This window comes from Mercenaria mercenaria, chromosome 7 (genome assembly GCF_021730395.1).
Source record: "Mercenaria mercenaria strain notata chromosome 7, MADL_Memer_1, whole genome shotgun sequence".
NCBI lineage: Eukaryota > Metazoa > Mollusca > Bivalvia > Venerida > Veneridae > Mercenaria > Mercenaria mercenaria.
This window is the reverse complement of record NC_069367.1, coordinates 69290422-69315584: the sequence shown is the minus strand read 5'-3', so window position 1 is coordinate 69315584 and position 25163 is coordinate 69290422. Positions and strand designations below refer to the sequence as shown.

The 25163-nt window shown below is 33.7% G+C and overlaps 1 protein-coding gene across 2 annotated transcripts; it reads left to right on the top strand.

The window, feature by feature from the left end:
• Positions 1-932: 932 nt before the first annotated feature.
• Positions 933-24634, top strand: LOC123553979 (glutamate receptor U1-like). 2 transcript variants are annotated; one of them, XM_045343783.2, is made up of 13 exons: positions 933-1068; positions 1694-1874; positions 2326-2430; positions 2892-3086; positions 3441-3541; positions 6680-6773; positions 7849-7881; positions 11057-11234; positions 11755-11913; positions 12240-12460; positions 19772-19904; positions 22062-22194; positions 22958-24634. In XM_045343783.2, exons 2-13 carry the CDS (start codon positions 1743-1745, stop codon positions 23274-23276), a joined length of 1803 nt encoding a protein of 600 aa, XP_045199718.2. In that variant the 5' UTR covers positions 933-1068; positions 1694-1742; the 3' UTR covers positions 23277-24634. The 2 variants fall into 2 exon arrangements, with proteins under 2 accessions (XP_045199718.2, XP_045199719.2); XM_045343784.2 differs by lacking the exon at positions 7849-7881.
• Positions 24635-25163: the final 529 nt, after the last annotated feature.

Here is a 25163-nt window from a genome sequence, read left to right as displayed (position 1 = left end):
TGGGGAAATATCTCAAAAATAAATACACAGAGATTTGTTCACTTTATTTAACCATATACTAGATAATATGTTTATTTACAATTGTATGAAGTTTCATTGAGTATCTATATTTTAGAAAACTTTCTGTAGGTGTAAATATCATCAAACTTTTGACCCATTGCATTCTAAAAACTTGCTCCAGGTTCATGCATATTTTTGAAATCAGTCTAGCTAAAACCCATGCGCGATTGAAGATAGCACCACATTTCTCAGAAATTCATGAACTGTTAAAAACTGAAGATGAATCAATCTACATTGTAGATTTTTTTATTATTTCAGCTGAGAAGAACTACCTAAAGCAAATATATACGGGACTGGTTACGTAGAAATTTCAATAATATTAGATTAAACTTAGAACTGACTGAAAAATGTATGTTGAACGCTAGTATATGTATTCAAAATGTCAACTTATTACTATAATCACGCCTTTAAAGAAATAAAACATTTTACTTTTATTGGTATTTTGAATCTTTTCAACATTTAACCAAGGAAAACAGTAGTATTTGTTTTTCAGTGAAGACAGTCTTTTAACGATACTTGCTCCAACGGCACTGACGATTATAGTGAAACAGTCAGCGTGGAGATGTGTATTTATTTTCTACGAGACATCCACAGGTATGATAATTTTACATTGGTTTACACCAATACTGTATCAAGTTAAAGAATGAAACATCATATAAACTTATGAACATCATCTTATATACATATAAAAAGCAATAAAATCATATACAATCTAATGAAAATTGTAATAGACTTACTGCTACAAATTTGCACAGTACATAGATAATTAAAGTAGAAAAATATAATGGAATGAATGCTTTATTGTTTCCAGAAGTAGAGGCGTCCGACCTTGTTGACGCTCTATCTAAAGAAGGGATTCTGCTTTCTTTGTTTAACATTGACTACGAGAGATCTCTACACAATCTCCTGCAGAGGATTTATAACTTTGAAGCTAAAAAATATCAAAATGAAGAAATTAATTTCATAGTACTTTGTCAGTTCTACTGCGCTCGGAAAACACTAAGAACGGTAATAACTTATAATTCACATATTTTGTAAATAACCTGAAATGAAATATTTCAACAATAGCAGACATTATGTGATGAATAGTTTTCACAGTATGGAAATGATATTTCTTTGCTCAGATCTCGTGTTTTCTAAATAAACATTGTCTTCGAACTATTTTTTGCTGGTAAATTTTCATTAAGATTGGTAAGTTGTCATCCAGTTTCCTTACAGAAATTTGTTCGTGTCTGAAATCATGTCCGTGAGGAGTAGCATCCAGATTCTTCAGTCTTTCAAGCTTGGAATATCATGTAACTTAAAATTGTACAGGCGTGACTTTATGTCTAGCTACACAAATGAAATAAACAATACATTATTGAAAATAACTGTTAGGTTATTGTGTTTTTGATAAGTCCTGTATTTTCAAAGGGGTTGAAAACAACACATAGTTAATTGTTTTTTCAAGTTCTCCGGATTGGAGCATTAAAGCCCCTCTGCGCTAGGGCTTTGTCAACTAATTTTCATACGACCAAAGTTCTGGCTTTTCTCGAGTGTGATTTGATTCCAGTAAACACTTATATATCGAAATACCATTACAATTACAAACCGATGTAAACTATAATGTTGTTATTAAATGTATATTCCACAGGCAAACACATTTGACGCATTTAACCGTTCACAGAAGACTCTCCTTAAAAATGTTCTCGAGATGGCTGGTTGTTGTGTATGGACAAAGTCATGGTGTGCCACATACTCTCAAAGCATGCGCAAACGATCTTGATAATGTCGCTATTGTCGCCTTTCCAGGAGTCAGTGGAAACGGCCTTGAGGTATTGATGTTATTAATTATGAAACAAATTTCCACATTTTCAACCAGTGTTTTGATATCAGTAGTACACATTAGTGAGAACGGCAAAGTGTCATTTTCAAAATTAATATCAAAATATCATATTGCCCTTTTTATTGCTAGTGGATTCATTTGTATTTTCTTAAGTCAAACTTTTATTCACGTATTTGACAACAACTTCGCAGTCAGCTATTAACCGCCTAAATCAAAATGTATATTTGACTAAACTATGTTTCAATATCATGACTAATTGAAGCATTTGAAACAAGAGCTGTTTAGCGGATTTAAATCAACCATATTTGATATGCATATAATTATTAAATCAAGAAATGAGTGTTTTATCCGGCATTTAACAATATATATCAATTATAACACTTCATTTGTTTTTTATATTTGTTTCTTGAATTTTTAACTGTCGATATGTTTATTTTAAGGCATTCAAAGAAGGTCTTGAACCAATGTCCTTAGAGATACTTAAGGAAGAATTACTGGGAAGTCGTCGCGGCTTCAAGACAGCTATAATAGATAAACTGGAGAAAGTAAGAATCAAGTGGAAGAAGTATGTAGTAGCACAGAGAAAGTGCGTGAGAGGATTTAAAGCAAAACGTCGCAGTCATATATAGACAAGAAAAAGTGAAATCAAAACATAAATTGATAAATATCGCTAAATGTCATTTATAAAAAAACGTATACATATACTGTAACAAATATAATTTGTTATCAGCAATATCGCAAATATGTAAATAAAAGCATTTCGTGTTCAGATTCCAAAATAGACAGCTGCCTTTATTTTAGTTGCTCAAAAATGCTCATTTAAGGTATCAAATTGAAAATATTGAAACTGACACATCACAAGCAGCATTACAACTGTATGGTCTACAACAAGTCGGTTAATCAATCTTTACCTTATTAATACAGTTTATATCATGAAAGGTTAACAGATGTATGTCCATTTTTATGCTTCACACGTCTACAACCGATTGATTTACTTCGTCTTCAGACTGCAGCAACATGGAGTCCATCCGGTCAATGTCTAGCCTACAATATCGACACATTACTTCATAAGAAATCTGATAGAATGTTTAGCTCCGTTGGCTACATTGAAATTAACGGTAACGTCGTCGTGGCCTCGGATATCTTCCCAAACACAAAGTATGGATACAACAAGAGACATTTTAATGTCTCCACCTTGAAGGTAACCTTGACGATTTTCTACCTTGCTAAATACATACATGATTTGAAATGGTAGGACTCTGTATAATTAAAATTTGCATCTAGAATATATGAACTATTTCATTGAAAAGCTGATAGATATCTATCTCGACAATCGTGAAATCATGCAAACGAGCTGCCGTAACAATGAGTGTACTGTACCTACTAGCCATTGTTCTAAAGTACACTAGGGATATCTAAATATTGTTTGCAACACCTAAGCTGAAACAGAAAAAAAAACATTAAAAGTAATATATTGCCATAGATAAACGAAATTTAGAAAATTACCAAACAATTTCAAATTAATGCTTCTTAAAATGTGAAATTTCTTGTGCAGTATCCACCATTTGTCAAAAAAGAAGACGTCAACGGTACCACTGACTATAAAGGGTTTTGTATGGATTTGTTAAGAGAGCTTTCTAATAAACTTAACTTCACGTAAGTAAACATCTGTATTTTTTTGTTTTTATAAACAAAGAAATTTTGAGATTATTGCTATATCTGTAAATGTTATTAACAATAATTCTTCCTTATCAGCGATTCTTCTCTCTTTCAGACTATGCTACAAGTAGGGAAAAATAACATTAAAAGCGACTAACCCACACACATCGCGATGTAAGATTTTAAAAATTCAAACGTTTGCTATATTCACCTATATGCTGCATATCCGATGTTCTAACAATGCATTTTTCGTCAAATTCTGTTGAAAATCGTGCCCCATGTGGTTCTGGGACGATCTGTGTATGAAAAGAATTGGAACCACTGCCTTACCCTTGCATGATCGTAAGAGGCGACTAATATGGTCTTAACACTTGGTTTTGCTGTAACTCTGTGATTCTAGCAGGTATGCAAATTTTGATTCCATACCTCATGTTTTTATTTCGATGTAAATGAGATGTGAAACCAAATTTTGTAGTCCTGTTTGGCGCCATATAACCTATACTGTGTTGGTGCGCCGTAAAACCCAAATATATAAATAAATGTTGAAAATCGTGGTTTTCTTAATAAATTTAAGATAAAAAACATTCATCTGCAACTTCTGATAAGGGTTTCCCGGTTTATAAAAAAGTGGAATTCCCGTTAGCAAACATCACGTGATTATATCAACAGAGCGCCGGCGTATAGGTATCGCACACTGTTGTGACGTTTTGAAATAAAAACAAACAGAACGATAATATAATATGAAGTCAGTACACTTAGTACGTTTACGATGCAGTCAGTGATTTCTCGTTGGCCAGAGCGATTGCCGTATTCGTATTGTACTTTTTCGGCATGAGCTCGATTCCCTGACCCGTTAAATTTTGCCTTTATTTTTTCTTCAGTACACTTCAATGAAGGTAAAACGAGTAAGTAAATCTAGTTCTAACAAGTTCACTAAAATTATATGTTGCAAATGACACGTAATTATATCTAAATACACTCCACGTTTAATATGATCTAATGTTTTTAAGCTTTCCTGTGATATTTTTAAACCTGTATGAGTTAGTTTCATAAGTTTTGTAACAATTTTGAACTTCACTTTAATGAAAGCATTGCTCGGCCATAATTTTAGGATTGATTGATTGATTTATAGATACGACCAATTTTATACGAAAATAAGAAACAAAACAATAAATTAGAAACCAGAGAAAAACAAAGTTACTCAAAGTATGTGATGCAACTTAAAAAAATGGGGATCGAACTCCCGACGAAAATGTATAATAGAAATACCGTAACCGCTCGGCCAACGAGGGATCACTGACTAAGTTATTGTTTTGTTTTAACTTCTAAACGCCATAATACTGTGCGCTACCTATAGTTCAGTTTTGTGGCGAGCGATGTTTGTGTATTTTTAATAATGGAACGGTCCGTTATTTACGTAGTGTTTTTCGGTACGATATATATTGGTTATTACCTAAATAAGGCAAAGTAAATCATGTTGACTTCCCTAATCGGTAGACGGATATATAAATTGACTCGTCAAACTACATGTGCACTTTTGATTTGATTCATACGTGATGATAGCGTCTAAAAATACTGTCGCTTCTCGTTCTATATTTATTAATGTTTACAAAATAAAGCGTTGTAACGGTTTATAAAAGTACATAAGAAAAACTGCAAAAAAATCGAATGTTCCCGTAATTCTGGAAACTATAAACTGGTCAACCATTATGTTTCATGTAAGCATATGAAACAGTGGCGGAATTTTGCCTTTCGGTGATAAATTATTTTCAAAAATACAATTCACAATGTGTGGGTTAGTAGCTTTAATGACAGTATTGGTTCGTTTATACGACGGTTTGTTCACCTATGTGTTTGTAACACGTACGTGAATATGACAAATTTGTGGTGAGATTATTGTTACACCACATGCAACTTTGCAGGTTGAGTAGATTGAGAAAGTCAGCAGTTTTTGTTGATAATACACAGAGGTGAATTCAGAAATTAAATTGTACTAAGAACCAGTTCAGGTATTAATACTTCAGCGTCTAAAACGATTTTGTCCATGCAAATGTTCTGAATTATTTATATATTTATTAATAGGCCGAAAGTTCTATGTTACATTAACCTAACCACTCCTTTCTAAATCTTCCGTACTGCATAAATCTTCCAACTCCTCTCTAAATCTTCCGTTCTGTATAAACCTTCCATCTCCTTTCTAAATCTTCCGTACTGCATAACCTTCCAACTCCTTTCTAAATCTTCCGTACTGCATAACCTTCCAACTCCTTTCTAAATCTTCCGTACTGCATAAACCTTCCAACTCCTCTTTAAATCGCTTTCTCTTGTACCTTCTTTGTCCTTACCATTTTTCCTGAGTGTTTATACTTTTTTTAAGAATAGAATCGCGATAATGTTTACAGATATTTTCAAAATATTCATAGAAATTCCAAAACATGTCAGTCAAAAACGTCCATTTCGTACACATATAACCGAAAACAACGGCTGCAGAGGCAATAACTAAATTTTGATGAATTGATGACTAGAAGTAATGACTTGAAACAAAAGAATTAATGTCATATCTAATATATAATAGACAAACACTCTACTGCGTTTCACTTTGCTCACGTATTTACAACAGTTTTCTGACCGGGTAAATAAACATTCCTGAGCAAGTGATAAACATTCCATCGAAAATAATAATAAAATATTAAGGTCAATGAAATGAATTTCTGTTGACCGCTCATCGAGATATCTGACCAGTTATTATTGTACATATTGTCATTTAGTCAAAAACACTTTATGGATAAAACAACTGACAAAGTTTTCTAGAGCCGTAAATACCACCAAGGATCTAAACATGTATACAAAATGATTAGTATTTCTAAGCATCTTTTTAATTTTCTACTCAAAACTCAAATAAAAGCTGACCTGCGCTACCATTGTGTTATAATTACTGGGAAGATATAACGAGTAAGATATGGAACAAAAATGGCAAAGATGTTCCCGTTTGTGAAGAAAGCACCATTTTGCATGAATTACTTAAAGGTAGCCCAAATCCTACAAGAGGAGGAGACACGCAATATCTGCCCTGGAACCTCCTTTTAAATAATTTCGATCTTTAGTAACAGCACAAGCTCTTTTATATCCCTTCAGTTACACAATAACAGAGCCTGTTGATGGTAAATGGGGAGCTTATGAAGATAGAAATAAAACCTTTAATGGACTGGTTGGCCAACTTCAGAGAGAGGTTTGTTTGTTATTTTTGTTACAGTTGTTTAGAATCAACGATCAAACGAAAAGGCAGGTTTTGAGAAAATGAGAAAATTGTATAAAATCACTACATATGCATTTCCTATCTTGATATGTTACATGTATAAAACTGTTAAAATGGATAGAACTAAACTTTGGTATGTTAGGTATAGCTTATATGGTGTTTTTTGCCAGCTTTTTGACGGTAAAGGAAGACTCTAATCGACCCTCCAGGCATTGTTCATGTACTCAGTGTTTTGTATAACAATTGACCTTCCATAATCCAGCTTGATGGTTTCCTCGTATGAAGGTATGATGAAGAGTTGTACACCATAGCGAGCTACAAGTCAGTCAAAGTCAGCGACCTAAACTACCCAACAAAAGATATGTAATCCAACTCAATATGTAAAGACGGCATTGTAAATATTAAAAAAAAAATGATTATATCAAATTTGCCTTGAAGAATAATGACTGGAGTGATATTTGTTTGGGTTTTTTGTTGTTTAACGCCGTTTTCAACAGTATTTCAGCTATGTAACGGCGGACAGTTAACCTAACAGCATTTCTGGTGTCTGTACGAGTACAAAGTGCCAACTTCCCCGCATGAATCGGAGGTGGAGGACGAATGTTAATTGTCAAATATTTCGATGAAAATTTATATATCTAATTGAAAGTCATTAAATGTTGGGCATTCCGAAAGACAGAATTTTCTGTATAATTATATTCTATACCAAATAGATGTTTACTAATAATCTGTACCTATATAATTCTCTTTAAGCATTTTTAAAGATTCACCAGTGTGACCCTGTTCATTTTATGTTTTTGTTGAAAATGTCTCCATTCTCCGCTCCAACAGGCACGGAGTATTTGTGATGGCCCCTTTCGATTTGCAAAATATCAAATTTTTATTTTGAATGTCTGATCAGTCCCGTAATAAAGGCATCAGATTCAACAGCACAAACGAGAAAAATAAGTTTCACGGGGAAAAAATGAAGCAGGAAAGAAATCAAAGAGCATAAAAGTAAGCAATATGTATCGGACATCACGTGGAAAATTCTTTTCGTTTTTTTCAGTTTGATGAATGCGCCAGAAAAGTTACCCATTTCGTGTGTAATAATTTTTTTTTTATTTCTTTTAAATATTGATTTATTATGTTATAGGCATTGTTATTTGCCACATTCATTTCTTATGATAGGGGGTATAGGCCTTTTATTCCAACCGAAATTCCGGATACTGCTTTGTACATGCATGTAAAGTTGATTATGCTAATTTTTTAACCCACTTTGTTGTGTTACTTTTATTGGTATCTACATTAGTAAGTTTTATACTACTACTTCTATATAGGAATTTGTTAAGGATTGTTGTGCATTTGTTAATGTTAAGGAATTGTTGTATGTTGTATATCGTGATGTTGATATGTTATTGTTTCAATGTATCAAGTTTGTAAGTCACTCTGCAACTCCTTGAAGGCACAAGGCTCCGTCATCTATAGGCATGACTATGTATAAACCGCTCTTAATTACACAAATCGATTTCAATATGCATTGGACAGCGTGAAGGTGAAATAAATCATTTCATTTTACACTGCACGCACTCATGTTGTGTTAAACGGCTTCACATTGAGCTGTATGGTATCGCGTCTTGTTAGATGATTTCATATTACGGTGCGTCGCAACAAGTTTTTCAAAGCATCGTTCCATGTTTGAATGGATGGAATGAAGTTTTGCATTAAATAGTTTCCTAATACAATGCGTTGAATGCAAATATATTGGACGGGATGGGGTTTTAGACTAGACGACGTTGAAATGCCCTGCCCTAGCTGACTTGTTTATGAATGGATTGTATATTTACTAATTTTGGCGGTAACCGCCGCCCAACGCTATGTCCATTCCTCTTTCGTTAATCAACACCAAACTTATAACGCAGCACGTACGTCTGGAACAAACAATCGTAAGCAGTGTTTTATATTTTTAGTTTTATACTTTATTTCATTTTTTAAGTTAGGAATTTATGTGTTTAATGCTTGATATGCATAATTATAGTCAAAACTTTTTACAGATGTCACCTAACAATAAGGCATAAACGGCCCTTTGAACCAAGTTGACTTGCATTTTAAAGTATCCTTGCTCTATTGTCTCAATGTATGTTTCTTACAGCCTGACCTTTAGCAATATTAGAACAATAGTCTTTCATGAGAGGTGGCTGAATGCACAACATTGACCGTTTGGCCTTCCAAAATACCAGTTGATCAGTATATGACTGTATATAGTGGTAAAATGTTTATACATGTAGTAGTGAACTGTTACGTCAATATTCATTGCTGCGTATTCATAAGCTGTTCTCCTAAGGAGGAGGTTAAGACCTTCTAAGTAAATGCACCGTACAACGTAATCGTCAACATATAACACTTATGGCATGTCAAACGTTGTTAAATTATATATGTATGTTATTATTATTGTATGTTTGTTATTGTTATTCAATGTCGTGTCATTCATATTCTAAAATTTGCTATTGTTATTGTATATGTCGTTATTGTTACGGTATGTTCGATATTCTTACGGTAATTGTTATTCTATGTTTCGTTATTGTTATTGTATCTTTGATATTGTTATTCAATGTCGTGTCATTCATATTCTAAGTCTTACCATTGTTACTGTATATGTCGTTAGTCTTATTGTATGTTCGATATTCTAATGGTAAAATTCATTATTGTTATTCTATATTTCGTTGTTCTTATTGTATCTTTGATATTGTTATTCAATGTTGTGTCAATCATATTCTAAGTGTTACCATTGTTATTCTGTATGTCGTTATTCTTATTGTATGTTCGATATTCTTATTGTAAAAGACGTTATTGTTGTTGTATATTCATTATTGTTTTTGTAAGCTTGATATTCTTATTGTATGTGCAATTTCCCGCGATATAAATAGCACAGCGACGCTATACAAATACAATCACATAACATAGAATAAGAATGACAAGTTTTGTAAATAGAATCGTCAGATATTGAACAACAATGGTGGCTTTTACCATAAGAATATCGAACATACAGTAAGAATAACGACATATAGAATAACAATGGCAAGACTTAGAATATGAATAACACGACATTGAATAATAATATCAAAGATACAATAAGAATAACGAAATATAGAATAACAATAATGACGTTTACAATAAGAATGTCGAACATACAGTAAGAATAACGACATATAGAATAACAATGGCAAGACTTAGAATATGAATAACACGACATTGAATAACAATATCAAAGATACAAAAAGAATAACGAAATATAGAATAACAATAATGACTTTTAGAATATGAATGACAAGACATTGAATAACAATAACAAACATACAATAATAATAACATACATATATAATTTAGCAACGTTTGACATGCCATAAACACTTGGGTTATAAGTTGCTTGTTCCTTTTAAACTGTGACTTTAACGCCCCATAGGCGGGATGAAATGATGTTTATTGTGTTTCATTCATTGTACATTGTATCAGAATAATGGTCTTGATAACATCTGAGCTAAGTTTGAAACTCAGTCATTTCGGATGAACAACTACGTAAGTCTGAATTTAAGCACAGCCTTGTGTATGTAATACATTTCATTTCATATACCTAAACTTAGATGTCAATTTCGTATATGGGTCATGATCAATCCAAAATGGGGTTACTAAATACAACCATTAAAATCCTGCACACACTACAAAGGCAATGTATTTTTTCCCAACATTCACGAAACCCTGTCAGACTGTCTCTTTGCCTAGGGTCTACAACAATGGAACCAGTATCGTTCTTTCATCTCCTGTTGTATCAGTACTACGTACATTGCTTTGTTTGGCGCGGAGTTTCCTTTTGCTGCATCTTGCAGCAACTTTCGTATTTGTTCACCTAAGTAGTTAGTCTGGACCTTTTACATTCTACTGCGTGTAACATAAAATAGCATGCTTTAATTATGAAATTATAATAATTAACAAGAGCTGCCGGAGGACAACAACGCTTGACTATTCGACATCCTTGTCAATTGGATGATATAAAGTCGAAAGGGGGCACAATTTTGTAAATATGCAAAGCAGATTTATGGAACATGTACAGTGCATGTTATGTTATCACTATGTTTTCAATCAATTTCGATTACTGGGTACTGAGTTTCCAGCTTACAGACACACAGTTTGAAAGATTGAAAGAACCATAACATTATTTTGCTTATTTCTCGATTTCCTTTCCTAGTACATTTGTTTTTCCCATTTAACTGTATTTTCAGGAAGTTGACATGGTTGCAGCACCGTTATCAACAACATCTGACAGGACCCCTGTTATGGATTTCAGTTATCCATTCTATTATGAATATACAACTGTCATTCTGAAAAAGCCTGATGTTAATGCTACAAAATGGAGAACACTGATTGATCCATTCAAATGGGAGGTACTTGTTTCCATAGGTACGTTTGTTCTAGGGAGTACTTCATTTAGTAACTCCGGAATTTTAAGGAAACGAAACAGCCTATGAATCAGTTCCATTCAGACAATTAAGTTCCAATTTTATTTCCAACAATGTTGTACGAATAGTAGTACACTGACGAGATATGAAAACGCAACAAACATACGCCTGAATATATTTTACTACAAAAAGCATCACATTGAAATGTTCAACACAGACATATCTTGATACTCTATTCCCATTGTGGTAATTTGACTGTGTGTTGTGCTGATTAAATTTGAACACAGTGGATATAGAGTATCGAGATGTGTATGTGTTGAACATTTCAAGGTGATGCTTTTTGTAGTAAAAATATATTCAGACAAATGTTTGTTGCGTTGTCATACCTCATCAGTATACTTATAACTTCAAGCGTGGTCTTTATACATACTAATCTGGCTGCCAAAGTAGTTACAATATTTTATCTTAAGTTAATTTATGTTATACTAAGGGAAACTTACGTATTTGTCCATTACTTGCAGGACTTGCTCTGCCAGTTATGACCATGTTGGCATTCCTAATTGAGAAATATAATCCATTTTATGAGAAGTCAGAACATTCCGATGAACGAGAACGCAATGGAGGACTCCATAGATTGCATAACTCTGTATGGTATATGTACGGAGCATTGTTATGCCAAGGTAAAGTGTAGCTTATAATTTACAGAAAAGTTCAAAACTTAAACATGTATCAACGCTAAGATAATCACAACTCAACTGTTCTTCTTTCGTTTTTGTTGGCGGTAATTGCAAATTTGAAACAGTGGAATTCTACGATCTTTAATCTGAGGCAGGGTTGACTTATTCCCGGACTATTATGGTCGTGCAGAATGAGCAGTGCAAAAACAGTAAAGCAGATTTGTTTATTGGTGAGGCCAAAGCTTTGTTGGTATGACACGTTTTCCTATTCCTAGAGTTGAGGACTGATAATTAGATTTCACAAAAGAGAATATTTATGCGATTTTCAGGCGGCGTACATTTGCCAGATTCAACAGCCGGTCGAACTTTGGTGAGCTCATGGTGGTTGTTTTGCATTATCATTGTTGGAATTTATTCCGGCAACCTTATTGCCTTTCTCACAGTAACAAAAGAGAAACCTCCATTTGACACACTTTCCGAGATGATCAAGTTAAAAGGCTCATACAGATGGGGCACACTATCAGATACCCATTTCGCAGCAGTGTTTTTGGTAAATATTTTGTTGAATTATCATATCCGTAAATTAAATTTAGGATTTCAAAGGGGTTAGGCATAATTTAGATATTTCTTAGATTTTTCAGTGAAATCATAAATTTTATGATAAATATCGTAAAACAATTATAAATATCCTTAAATCGAATTAAGTTAAAAATACTATGTTTATAGATGATTGATATATCATATTTCATGTTACATTTTGTATCTTAAATCAGTTTAGGACATAACTGCTTTTAATGAAATCTTTAACTGCAATTAGTGATTTCATTAAGGACTATGCTATTTTGACAGTGCAAAATTCCTATGTAAAACTGAGATTGTCGTTACAACGCGAGAAATGCTCGGGGTTCAAAGAGAAACTAATAATAATAAAAAAATGTATCTCCGAGTAAATTATAAAGTATCAATGACACTCAAAAACATGTTCCAACAGTGCACAAGAGGAAAATGCACAGGAATTTTCGGGGTAAGTATTTGGTACCGTAAGTCTCTTATATCTATACAATATATATATTCATCAATCAAGGATATGTCAGTGTAAATGAGCTGAGCGTTAGTTTTCTAAGAAAACGTCGTTAAACTGGGTTACACAAATCATACGTGCACCAATATTTTACAAAAATATGTCCGCCATGTTTTCTTCGGTGAACGAAGTAAAAGGAGTATTTTACCTTAGAATTCCTTATTGTATAGTGCGATTCACTTTCTAATCTAAATAAAGTATCACTTTTTTATAACATTCCACTGTCCGATCTTTCTGATCACGTAACGATCACTCACAATTACAAAATAAAACCAATGTGTCATCAAAATTATCACTATACACGGCTTCTTGGACATGACGGCCTACTAATATGAAATTTGTAAACATACGCCAACCAAACAAATGATGAAAGATCGGGACTTTTTCAAAGATATGTTTTATTTCCAGTAATTTTCTGATATTCTAACGAAATAGCAACCGAATTCTATGCACAGAAATGACGAAGAAGTTATGCAATATAGCTTTTAGTACAAATTTTGGATCTATCTTTTTACAGCCCAACGATAGACATGTATGTGTCACAAATACGGCTTTTCCTCGAAATCAGTGTCAAAGGTTACTAGAACATAAATAAAATAAATAAACAATCGCTTACAATGTTCCTGTAAATCCCATAAGATGAAACGGCTCGTATATACGTTCATATATATTCTGTACCGGAAACACCGACAATCACAGTTCGATCTTTTCCACGAACATTTAAAAATTATTTTTATTCCTTTATTTACATTTCAAGCATGACGTTTCATATATACATTCAAGAACGTAAATTTCGTGCTTTCCGACCCTCGTGGTGTGTAAATTTTTGTAATTAAAAGTATGGTGTATTCGACAAACCATTTGTAATTTCAGGCGGTAAATATCATTGACAGTATCATTTATATTATCGGGATTTAATTGAATATATAAGTTTAATAGTTGCAAAAGAAAAACGTAGACATAATTGTTCACTTCACAGGAATGAAAATCAGCGTGAGAATTGAATAATGGTAAATATTTCAAACATTACTTCTATAGATGCCTCCATGACCGGATGGCCAAGGTCGCTGACTTTGAATTCCTTGCCACCGGCGTGGGATGGTGTAAGGAAGCCACCAGCTGACTTTTCGAAGGTCTCTGCCTCTATCTAGGTACTCAACTGAGCCCCAAAAATGTTTGGAGGGGCACCTGGAGGTTTTCCCTACAAAAAAAAAATGGAAAAAGTTAATTGTATCGTTTTGATGTTACTCTAAACCCAACAAAATAAAAAGATAAACATTTTCCCCATAGTTGTTTGTTTGTTTGCTTGTTTTTATTTTTATATAAATGAATATGCAAAAGGGTATTTGTTTGTTGCAGTGTAACGTCAAAGTATAATATTATAATTATACATATACAGTGATCGCCGAAAGCATAATATTTTCACGAGGGGTTAATGCTTTGATGTTACATGTAAAACAAACATATCCCTACTGTATAAAGGTAAAGGTCTCTTTTTATTTTTTATTATAGTGTCACCCTTATTGAAAGGGCCAGCCAAATTGGCTTATGAGACACCTTTATTGTGCTAGCCAACTACCTTCCAACTCCTACCACTTTGCCAGGCGCCATGCGGATAGAAGTCTGTAACCATTCATTCAACTAACTCGCGGCTGACGGACCGGCCTTTTCGGGACGAGTCCCATGACCCCAGTGCAAAATCATCCATGCTAAATACTACGTAGGATATGTTTGCTTTCTCACTCTCTAACACTTCCGAAACGATCTATTTGATTTTTATCATAGAGGTCTAGTTTATTTTTCACTTTTTATTAAACACACTGGCCATAGCTTTATCAGATCAAGTGGTTCCAACGTTGTTTGAGCGGTGAATTTTACGCCGATCAGATGGAGAAATATGGCCGATACTACAAATTTCCGGTATTGTAAGTATGATTTTAAGGAATTTCTACCTGTTTTATAACTAATCAAATGAAAACGATGGGTGCACCGGGAGCGCAAATATGTCTATGTTTTAGCACATATGTCCATTTAGCTGAGATGTGTGCCGTTTATTCAAACACTTCTGTACAGTTCGGCGGGGAAAGGAGATTTTTGACAGTTTTTGACAATATCGTATGAAATACAGGGTGAGTCGGGAATAAGTAACTGTTAAAACACCTTTTATGTAAAGGGCGATCGCTTGAAACAAAACGGGTGTATTTTCATAGAATTATTCAGCGTTATTTCTGAAAAATCGGCTGAAAACCTAATGCAACGCCGTTTCGAGTGGGTCGTTATGCAACGCAATCAAGTGGATACCGTTCTATGTCTTAACTTGCGAAGTATTATCCGTCTTAAAAACAGTCATTCAAGCCTAACAATGAATACATTTAGTGAGATTTATAGCATTTTAATATCCCGCCATTTCTAATATATTGTACATCGAACAATATCGTTAAGTAAATAATAGTAATAGTTCGTAAAAACAAGAACCAGTTCACGGATATCTATCTTCTCCGCGAATGGTACTGAACAGCATACCAAAATCGGGTTGACTCTTTAAATCAGTATAGTTAAAGTTGGTTACTTTTTACTCCCTTAAAACCAATACATTGAGATTTCGTTACTAATTTGTTGTGCATTTAAGCTGTTCATTCAAATAAATAAACTTTGGTCCTTGATATAAGTATTGATCAGTTGTTTGTACATATTTCATTCATATTGCTGTGGTAGTTTTCGTTTATTTTCAGAGAAATTAATCACAGAGAACGTTAAAATTGGCCTGGGAAAAGACAAGATTTTATTAATTTTGTCCTCCATAAAACAGAAACGACGTAATAAACATCTATGGTCGCCGTTCAAAAATGAAAATACAAATGAAATACAGACACCAATGAAAGAAAATAAACCGGATTAGCAATACTAATAGAGATGTACCACAGTTGTACTATTTAACTTTCTGTAACCAAAGAAGAAAAGCCAATAGGTACTAATTCGATTTGATAACAGTTAGAAATATTGCAAAATAATTGTCTTTTTGCTTTATTCACTTTGACTGAAGACCAGAGGCCACCATTTCATACCTGTATTTCAAAATTTTCCAGGGGGGGAACCCTTGACCCCCCCCCCCCCACCACCCCACGATCAAGAGGGGAATATTGTCCCCTCCAATATCTCCAAATTTAGACCTAAAATGCACCAGAGGCCACCATTTTATGCCTATATTAAAAAATTTCCAGGGAGTTAACCGTACCCGCCCCTGACCCCCTACCTAACATGGGCAAAGGCGCCCCCTCTAAAATATTGCGCCTCGGCGTTGATGTCTTTGTTCAAGACTGGTGAACAAAGACTGGTGCCCCCCCCCTCCCCCCCCAGTCAAAAATGTCTGGATCCGGCCCTGCATTGGTGTCTGTATTTCATTTGTATTTTCATTTTTGAACGGCGACCATAGAGGTTTATTACGTTGTTTCTGTTTTATGGAGGCCAAATAAAATCTTGTCTTTTCCCTGGCCAGTTTTAAGGTTCTCTGTGATTTATCTCTCTGAAAATAAATGAACGCTACACCAACAATATGAATGAAAATATATACAAACAACTGAATAATACTTTTATCATGGATCAACATTTTTTTTATTTTGTATGACTGGCTTAAATGCACAGTAAATCAGTGGAAATCGCAATGTATTGGTTTTAAGGGACTAAAAAGTTACCAACTGTAACTATACTGATTTAAAGAGTCAACCCGCTTTTGGTATGCAGTTCAGTACCATTCGTGGAGGAGAAAAATATCCGTGAAATGGTACTTGTTTTTACGAACTATTACTATTGTTTACTTAATGATATTGTTTGATGTTCGTCCTTGCATTATGTTTTTGTGTTGATGTGTTTTGACAATGTCCACAAAAATATGTTAAATGTTAAGCTAACATAAAAATGTAAAAGTACAATATATTAGTAATGGCGGGATATTATAATGCTGTATAACTCACTAATTTTATTCATTGTTAGGCTTGAATGACTGTTTTTGAGACGGATAATACTTCGCAAGTAAGACACAGAACGGTATCCACTTGATCGCGTTGCATGGCGACCCACTCGAAACGGCGTTGCATTAGGTTTTCGGCCAGTTTTTCAGAAATAACCCTAAATAATTCTATGAAAATACATATACTCTGTTTTAAGAGGTAGCCCTTTACATAAAAAGTGTTTTTTCAGTTACTTGTTCCCGATTAATACTATACTTTATGCGATATTGTCAAAAACTGTCAAAAATCTCCTACCCCCGCCGAACTGTACAGAAGTGTTTGAATAAACGGCACATATCTCAGCTAAACGGACACATGTGCTAAAAGAAAGACACATTTGCGCTCCAGGTGCACCCATCGTTTTCATTTTATTAGTTATTAAACAGGTAGAAATTCCTTTAAATCACACTTACAATACCGGAAACTTGTAGTATCAGCCATATTTCTCCATCTGATCGGCGTAAAATTCACCGCTCAAACAACGTTGGAACCACTTGATCTGATAAAGCTATGGCCAGTGTGTTAAAGCAAAAATTTAAACTTTGAAGTTTAGTAGGTTGTAGCATTCCGTAGGTCCAGCGTATTTTTATTTCCGTGATATTCCTTCTGTAGCCAGTCATTATCTACAAAAATGTATTGTAAAAAATGCTTTTTAACCAAAGATGAAAATATCAGGTACTTGAAAATGCAGCTTTCTAAAAGGCTAGTTAGAATTCTCGATGTCATTTGTCAGAGATAGGCTACGCTTGTAAATAAATAATATTATTACAAAATTAATACTGCTTTTTTTGGTGCACTTTACGGACTTACGATAAAGTCAAATATATATTTAATATATTAATTTGAGCAATACACTCCCTGTAAATGCGCACTACGTACAAGCGCTCAGGCCCTTCTCGCACACCATACTTATAGTTGGGACTTCTTTAATGTGTAAAGGCATGTGCACAAAAATGACAAATTTTACCGACACCTGGTTAATTTTAATGTGTTTTTTTAGAAAAGTAATAAATGGAAATAGAAAAATAGCTCTCAGCTCATTTACACGGATAGTTCAGCTTTACTATGTATGTTATACTTTTTCGCATTTATGCTTGATGATATAGAATACTTACCCCGAAAATTGTGACCCGAACATACTGATAACTTTTCCCACTTTAGTCTTTTAATTAAAGTAAGAGTTCAGCACTGCATGGTTTTAATGTATTGTTACACTGGAATAAAATTTGTTTTACAATAACTTCGAAATTTCTCAGAAGTAATATCATGTACCCCACCCACCTAATTCATAATTTCAGAATAACATAGGCCTTAAATACATATCTTTTAATAATAAAATAAACATTTAATGATATCATAAAATGAATGACGATAACACAGTAAAACGAGATTGCATTTATCTCCGTCTTTGAAAGAACACGTCACAAGATTTCTCGTCATCAGTTAGTATGTATATGAAAATGACTTTTTTTGGTGATCATGAGTGAAATAAAATTGATATTTCACTGACACAAACAAATATTCTTTTTATTTCATGTGTAAGACTCTACTTTTGTCGCGCAATTTATAAAATGTCGAAAATCGCGCGAAAGATCAACAGAAAGCATAACGCAAATGACGTCATTTTAACGACGTCATCGTCATTATGGTCCCCGGTATTCATAACGCTCGGTATACAATTTGACTTCAATCGCGACGGAGGACCGGAACTAGTTCGGCAAAAACAGTGAAAATAAAAATGATAATCTACTGTTTTAAAAAATATTTCACTGAGAAAACTCTATAATTCACTGGAAAACATAAAATAAAACGTCCTAGTGTACGAGTGTTTTAAATGTTGCAATGATATTAACGATAAGCAGGAAAAATTGCCTAACAAGTCTGTCCTCGGATTTCATTTCAGCGCAGTCCCTCGGGTTTCGGACAGCCCCGTCTTACACAGGCAGTCGTAGAAGATCCTCATATTCTAATTTCAGTTCTGATTTTCAAAAATATCTTGCGTTTTTTTTATTATCATTATTGTTAAAGCCATACTTTGTTCCACAGGACAATCTCTGCTTTAAATAATGTGGATTTAGAACAAATATATCTTTTTTTTTCTAATATACTTTTAAAAAGATATTCTGACATTTTTTCATTTTTTTTTTTTACAATTTTGAACACCTTTAAACAATCTTTATGACTCAACACACAACGGAAATAGCCAGTCAAAAAGATATAAAGGCATTTCTCAATAAACCACTTTGAATTTGTTAGAATAAGGCTTTATTCTATAACATTGTCCGAGGTTTTAAGTGATAACAGCACAAGCATTACCAGACTATTAATTCGCACTGTGTAGTATATTTATTTTTTCAATTCATTGGAAGAGATTCAGTTAATAGTTATTCTGTATTTCTTCAAATAAAAAAGTGGAAAATCTACAGGTCGCTCAACATGACAAAAAATGAAAATGTTGCAGGCTCGGTTTCATTATGGAGGGTTGTGGAAACGCATGACCGGAATAAAGATCTTTTAATATAAGCATGGCCTCATTGTCCTAAGGATAAAGGCCACACAGGGAATTATACCATCACTATACCATCACACATCTAAACATGATTTTCACATAAACTCTATCATTTACTTTTTATGCGTAAGAAGTGTTTACAAATTATTTAGCAAATCCCTTGTGAAAACAGCACCTTTTCAAACCGTCAAAATGCAAAATTGTTAAAATAAACACTATGGATACGGTATTTGTAACATACCATATTTATCAATAACTTCGCAGAATTCTGATAATCCAACGTATAAACCTATTGGAGATGGTATTCGTGACTTTAACAAGACGGATCCTGACGTATTGAGTACAGACCCAGAAGTGCACATCCGGAAAGTTAAGAAAGGCAAATACGCCTGGATAGGTAGTGTATATATAGTATTTAAATACAAATAATATTTTACCTACTTTCCTAAATTACAGGGCCTTTTTTACATTCAAATATAATAATTAAATAATAGAGCTGTGTCTTCGAAAACGTGCTTTTCTTTTCTGAGATGTATGCATATTATGTTGGAAGCAAAAACAAAGGATCGCTAGAATTACTCTTTCATAACATGTACGCGTATGTGTTGAACCTACTAAAGTAGTTTGCGAATTTAATATTGTACCTGATTATTATTTAAATGTGACCTACATTAAGTGATACACACTATATTGAATATAGTCATAGGTTATATTATATAAATATCTTATGACAGCGTGTGTGACATTGATATTGTCAACTCAAGGGCAGAATGTCACCCGAGGCGAAAGCCAAGTGGTGACATTCTGTTTCGAGGGTTGACAATATCAATGTCACACATGCTGCCATATGATATTTATTTTATTATGCCGAACAAATTTAAGTAGAAAAAGTTAAAAAATGTTTTTAATTCTTTTGTTTTGTTTTTTTCTGACAGTTACTGTCATCTGAATCACCTGTGTACACATTGAATAATGACGTCACTGCTATATTTGTACCAGGGAGGCAATCGTTTCATGATTTGGCTAAAAAATGAAGCAGTTATTTGCCCTAAATATGACATTCAAAATATAAACGCGGTCACTTGACCGGACAGTCACTTTCGCTTGATCCCGTGTCAAAAAGATTGGAAATGTTTTTGATAATCAAAACATCTCTTTCTCGGGTAATTGGGTTTTATCATTGTAGACAAAAGTTAGATATAATAAAGACCAATATGATATCACCTTTACTAACCCTACCTGACGTGTTTTACACCTGTTCATAAATGTGCCATTTTGATACATGCAAAACTAAACTATAGTATCTTCACTGTAAAATACTCGGTGATCCTTCATTTTATTTCAGATTGTTAAAAACTATTTTTATGATAAAAATCATTTGAAGCAGTGAAGCAATGGTATATCGTACCTATACGAATTCAATTAAAATTGGCTTTCTAGTGAAAACTTATGATATTGTGCCTAAAGTCATTTTTATTTTCCACTCCATTGTGTAAGTGAAATGAAAGTAAACTAAGAGATATTTGTAAGTTATCATTTCTTGCGAACACAGCTATAAAATAAATATCAAAACTTCGGTTATTGATAGATAAGCATTAATATTTGTCAAATCAGTTTTGTTTATCTTATAGACAATATCTTGACTTTTTGTGCCCCCCCCCCCCCATGAGTGGTGGTGGCATATAGATTTGCTCTTGTCCGTCCGTCCGTCCTAGCTCCAAAAGTATTTGACGTAGAGTCACAAAACTTTACAGGAATGTTGGTCAGCATATGTTGTTGTGTACCTGGGGTTTCGCGTCCGGATTCATTCAGTCGTGTAGAAGTTATGGCCCCTGACTTTGTAAAAATTGGTCATTTTAGTGTTGTGTCGCGCCTAGCTCCAAAAGCATTTGACGTAGAGTCACAAAACTTTACAGGAATGTTGGTCAGCATGTGTAGTTGTGCACCTGGGGTTTCGCGTCCGGATTCATTCAATCATGTAGGAGTTATGGCCCCTAACTTAGTAAAAAAATTGGTCATTTTAAAGTTGTGTCGCGCGTAGCTCCAAAAGTATTTGACCTAGAGTCACCATAGTTAACAGGAATATTGGTCAGCATGTGCAGTTTTGCACCTGGGGTTTTGCGTCCGGATTTATTCAGTCATGTAGGAGTTATGGCCCCTGACTTATTTTGTTTTTTAAGTTTTTTCATTACACAAGACCAGACTTCTTGTCCAGACTTACTTAAAAAAAGTTTGTGAATCATGTATGTTAAAAATGTACTTGACCTAGAATCATAAAACATTAGAGGATTGTTTTATAGCCTATGAAGTGTTATCTTTAGGACTTTACTCAGCTAGGCCAGAGTTATGGCTAACTAAGTCAAAAATACACATAAGGTTCTTAAAAGTTTGTGTTGCAAACATCTTAAAGATTATTTAACCCGAGTCATAAAACCATGTTACAGTGGCAGGAGTGGGGGCACCTGTGTCCTATGGACACACATCTAGTTTTAATGTGTTTCTATCTTCGAACAATTCAGGTTATATCTCTTTATGTTTTGTTTTTACTGTTTAGGTGATAAGACGTATATAGAAACAGCAATGGCGGAGGAATGTAGCTTAACATCAATCAATGAAGAATTTCTACCACTTAAGTATGGATTAGGTTTCGTGAAAAACTCGCCACATACTGCTATCTTTTCAAAACAGTAAGTAAATAATTTAAATGATACATTTTTCTCTTTTATATTCTCACCTGTAAATGCGTTATGGTTCATTATGGTTTTATCATATCTACACTGACTTACTTTGTATTACCGCTCTAATTCGGTACAAGTTTATTCACGTGATGACCATACATGTATATAAACATTTTGTGTTTCGAGTTTGGATATTCAGGTTTTAATTACACTGTGAACATATCCAGTATTAGGTTTGAAATTATCGTTCTTCTATGCATGTTGCGCTAGCTTTATATATCCATGAATAGAGGAGATAAAAGTACTTTTATATGTTTCTGTTGCTGTTCATGTTATGTATAATTGGATTTCCAATAATGTACTATATTATACATTAGGTTGTTTAAAAATATCAAGTCACAATGGATTTTTTGTAATGTTTGCATGTCAATGGTAGAAATTATTTTATCGTATACTGATAATCGTATTGATATCTTTACACCAGCTTCAGTATATATTCAAGTCTCTGCATGTCGACAACATTAGCTTCGACACCATTTTACAAGTATATTCCAGTCGACAAAACAAATACATGCATATACACGTCGACATCAGTTTTACAAGTATTTGTGTGCCGACAACATCAAACCCGACAGTGTCTTACGCCGACATCAGAATTCATGTAACTACACGCCAATAACAGTTTACAATAATGTAATTATATATTTTAAGAGGCAAAATATTAACAAACACTGCCTCCGTTTACATTATCTGTCTCGTTAACATTTTTCAGACTAATCAAGTTACATGAAGGAGGACTGTTTCAAATTTGGAAGAGGAAATGGTGGCCAAAAGCAAATTTCTGTGCGCGCAATACAGTTACTGAGGCCAAACCGATTTCATTGATGGATGTGCAAAGTGCGTTCTACGTCTGTTTGATCGGAGTTTTCCTCGGATCAGTTGCCTTTATCATAGAACTATTAGTTCATAGATGCAGATTAAGGAACAGCGAATTGTGCAATAGGCAGTCCATCACCAGAAAGCCATCAACAGAGAGTACTAGAGCCAATGATAGTAAATACACTGAAGGAGAAGGAGAAATTCACATTTGATATCTGGTGTTTTTACAAAACAAGAGTTACTAATATATACAGAGATTGTTGTGCATAGCTCAGCTAGATTGCTTACTCTTCGCAATTGAATTGTTTTGCAATTTTATAGATAGCACATATATTTGAGCCATTCATCTTAATATATATTTAGAGAAAAGCTTATTTGTCGCTTATTTCCAGCATATTTGCAATGCAAGAAAGTTGAAAATAAGCATTATCATTCGCATATCATCCGCTGAAACAAGATGATTTTCATGCTATAACAGTGTCTTACCTTTAACAGCACAATAAATCTAGTAGAATATGTATGAAAAAATGAATGACATTATTGCATTTTATTTTAACAAAATTGTTCAACTGTTTTGTTCATTTATTGCTTTAACATGGGTATAATCAAACGCACGTGCAAATTCAGTAAAACTTTTATTTATTCTTATAAGTAACTGCACATTTGGTCATTTTGAATTTAACAGTCTTATTATTAATTAGCAAAAAATCTACATCTCGATTATTGTTTTGAATTACAGTTTGCATATACAACTATTTCTGTTGTTGACAATTAAAAACTAAGTGGCATGGACAACACAAGCGGATTCAGGTGGGCTGCCCACTGAAATATGTCCGGCATACGTTTCTTGTAAATTAGCACGAGGCTTGTCTGACCTCTTAAAATAACTAGGCGATAATGAATACACTAAAATCATTTTGATGTAAAAGAGTCTTTGATTTGATCAGCATATCAGCCTTAAGTCCTTATTCTTCCGCCGTTTGTGTCATGACTTTCATTTTTGTAACGTTCGTTTTATGAAGCATACAATGCTGGAAATAATCATTTCTTCATAAGGAAGATTTAGGTACGAATACTGCCTAAATCTGAAGCTTTTTAGAGCTATGCAAGTGTCTGGTGTTTAAAATGTTTAGATGTACATTCGGATATTCAAGTATTTAACTATTAGCGTTAACAGTAGTATTTCTTATTTCAGTGGATTCTTTAAGACTTGTTTAATTTGTAGTTTTCAGTCCATAAATGGTAATTATGATAGCTTATTATATCAAATTTCTTAATATATTTCTTTCCTGTATCTATATAACACTGTCGCTTTAGGATGAAATGGTATTCGTATTCAATATCTAATGTACTGCATCATAAGCAATACCTTTAGTGGCGTTGCGGTCTGTGTTTGCCACATCTACCAGTTTGGATTCTAAGGGTGTGGTAAGCGTAAGATCTAAGATAATTAGGCAAAACCCAAGCTAATATTCAAACGTTAGTGTCTTTTCACAATTTATTTTAACTGTTTTCAATTAACCCATGTCACATTAATATGTAGTTTTCAATAAAAATTCTTGAAATTGTTTACATTCTATTTTATCACAGTTATTGAATTATTCTGACAAACCATATCTAACATGTTCTTAGAATTCTGAATTCTGTTGGTATATGTCTGTATTTATCCATTTATACCACTATGTTATTAATCTAGTATAACTCATGATGTAAAGCAGATATCGGCCCATCTCACTAAACATACTTGCATTATATGCATTAGTACTAACACCGCATACCTGCGTTATATGCATTAGCACCGATATGCATTAGTACTAACATCACATACTTGCGTTATATGCATTAGTACTAACACCACATACCTGCGTTATTTGCATTAGTACTAACACCACATACCTGCGTTATATGCATTAGTACTAACACCACATACTTGCGTTATATGCATTAGTACTAACACCACATACTTGCGTTATATGCATTAGTACTAACACCACATACTTGCGTTATATGCATTAGTACTATCACCACATACCTGCGTTATATGCATTAGCACCGATATGCATTAGTACTAACACCACATACTTGCGTTATATGCATTA

What these genes read in the sequence shown, in the direction of transcription:
- LOC123553979 (XM_045343783.2), top strand. Translation starts at nt 1,743, where the DNA reads ATGTTCTCGAGATGGCTGGTTGTTGTGTATGGACAAAGTCATGGTGTG. An exon ending in TCAGTGGAAACGGCCTTGAG is followed by an intron (nt 1,875 to 2,325) that starts GTATTGATGTTA and finishes GTTTATTTTAAG; the next exon opens with GCATTCAAAGAAGGTCTTGA. An exon ending in TCTAATAAACTTAACTTCAC is followed by an intron (nt 3,542 to 6,679) that starts GTAAGTAAACAT and finishes ATATCCCTTCAG; the next exon opens with TTACACAATAACAGAGCCTG.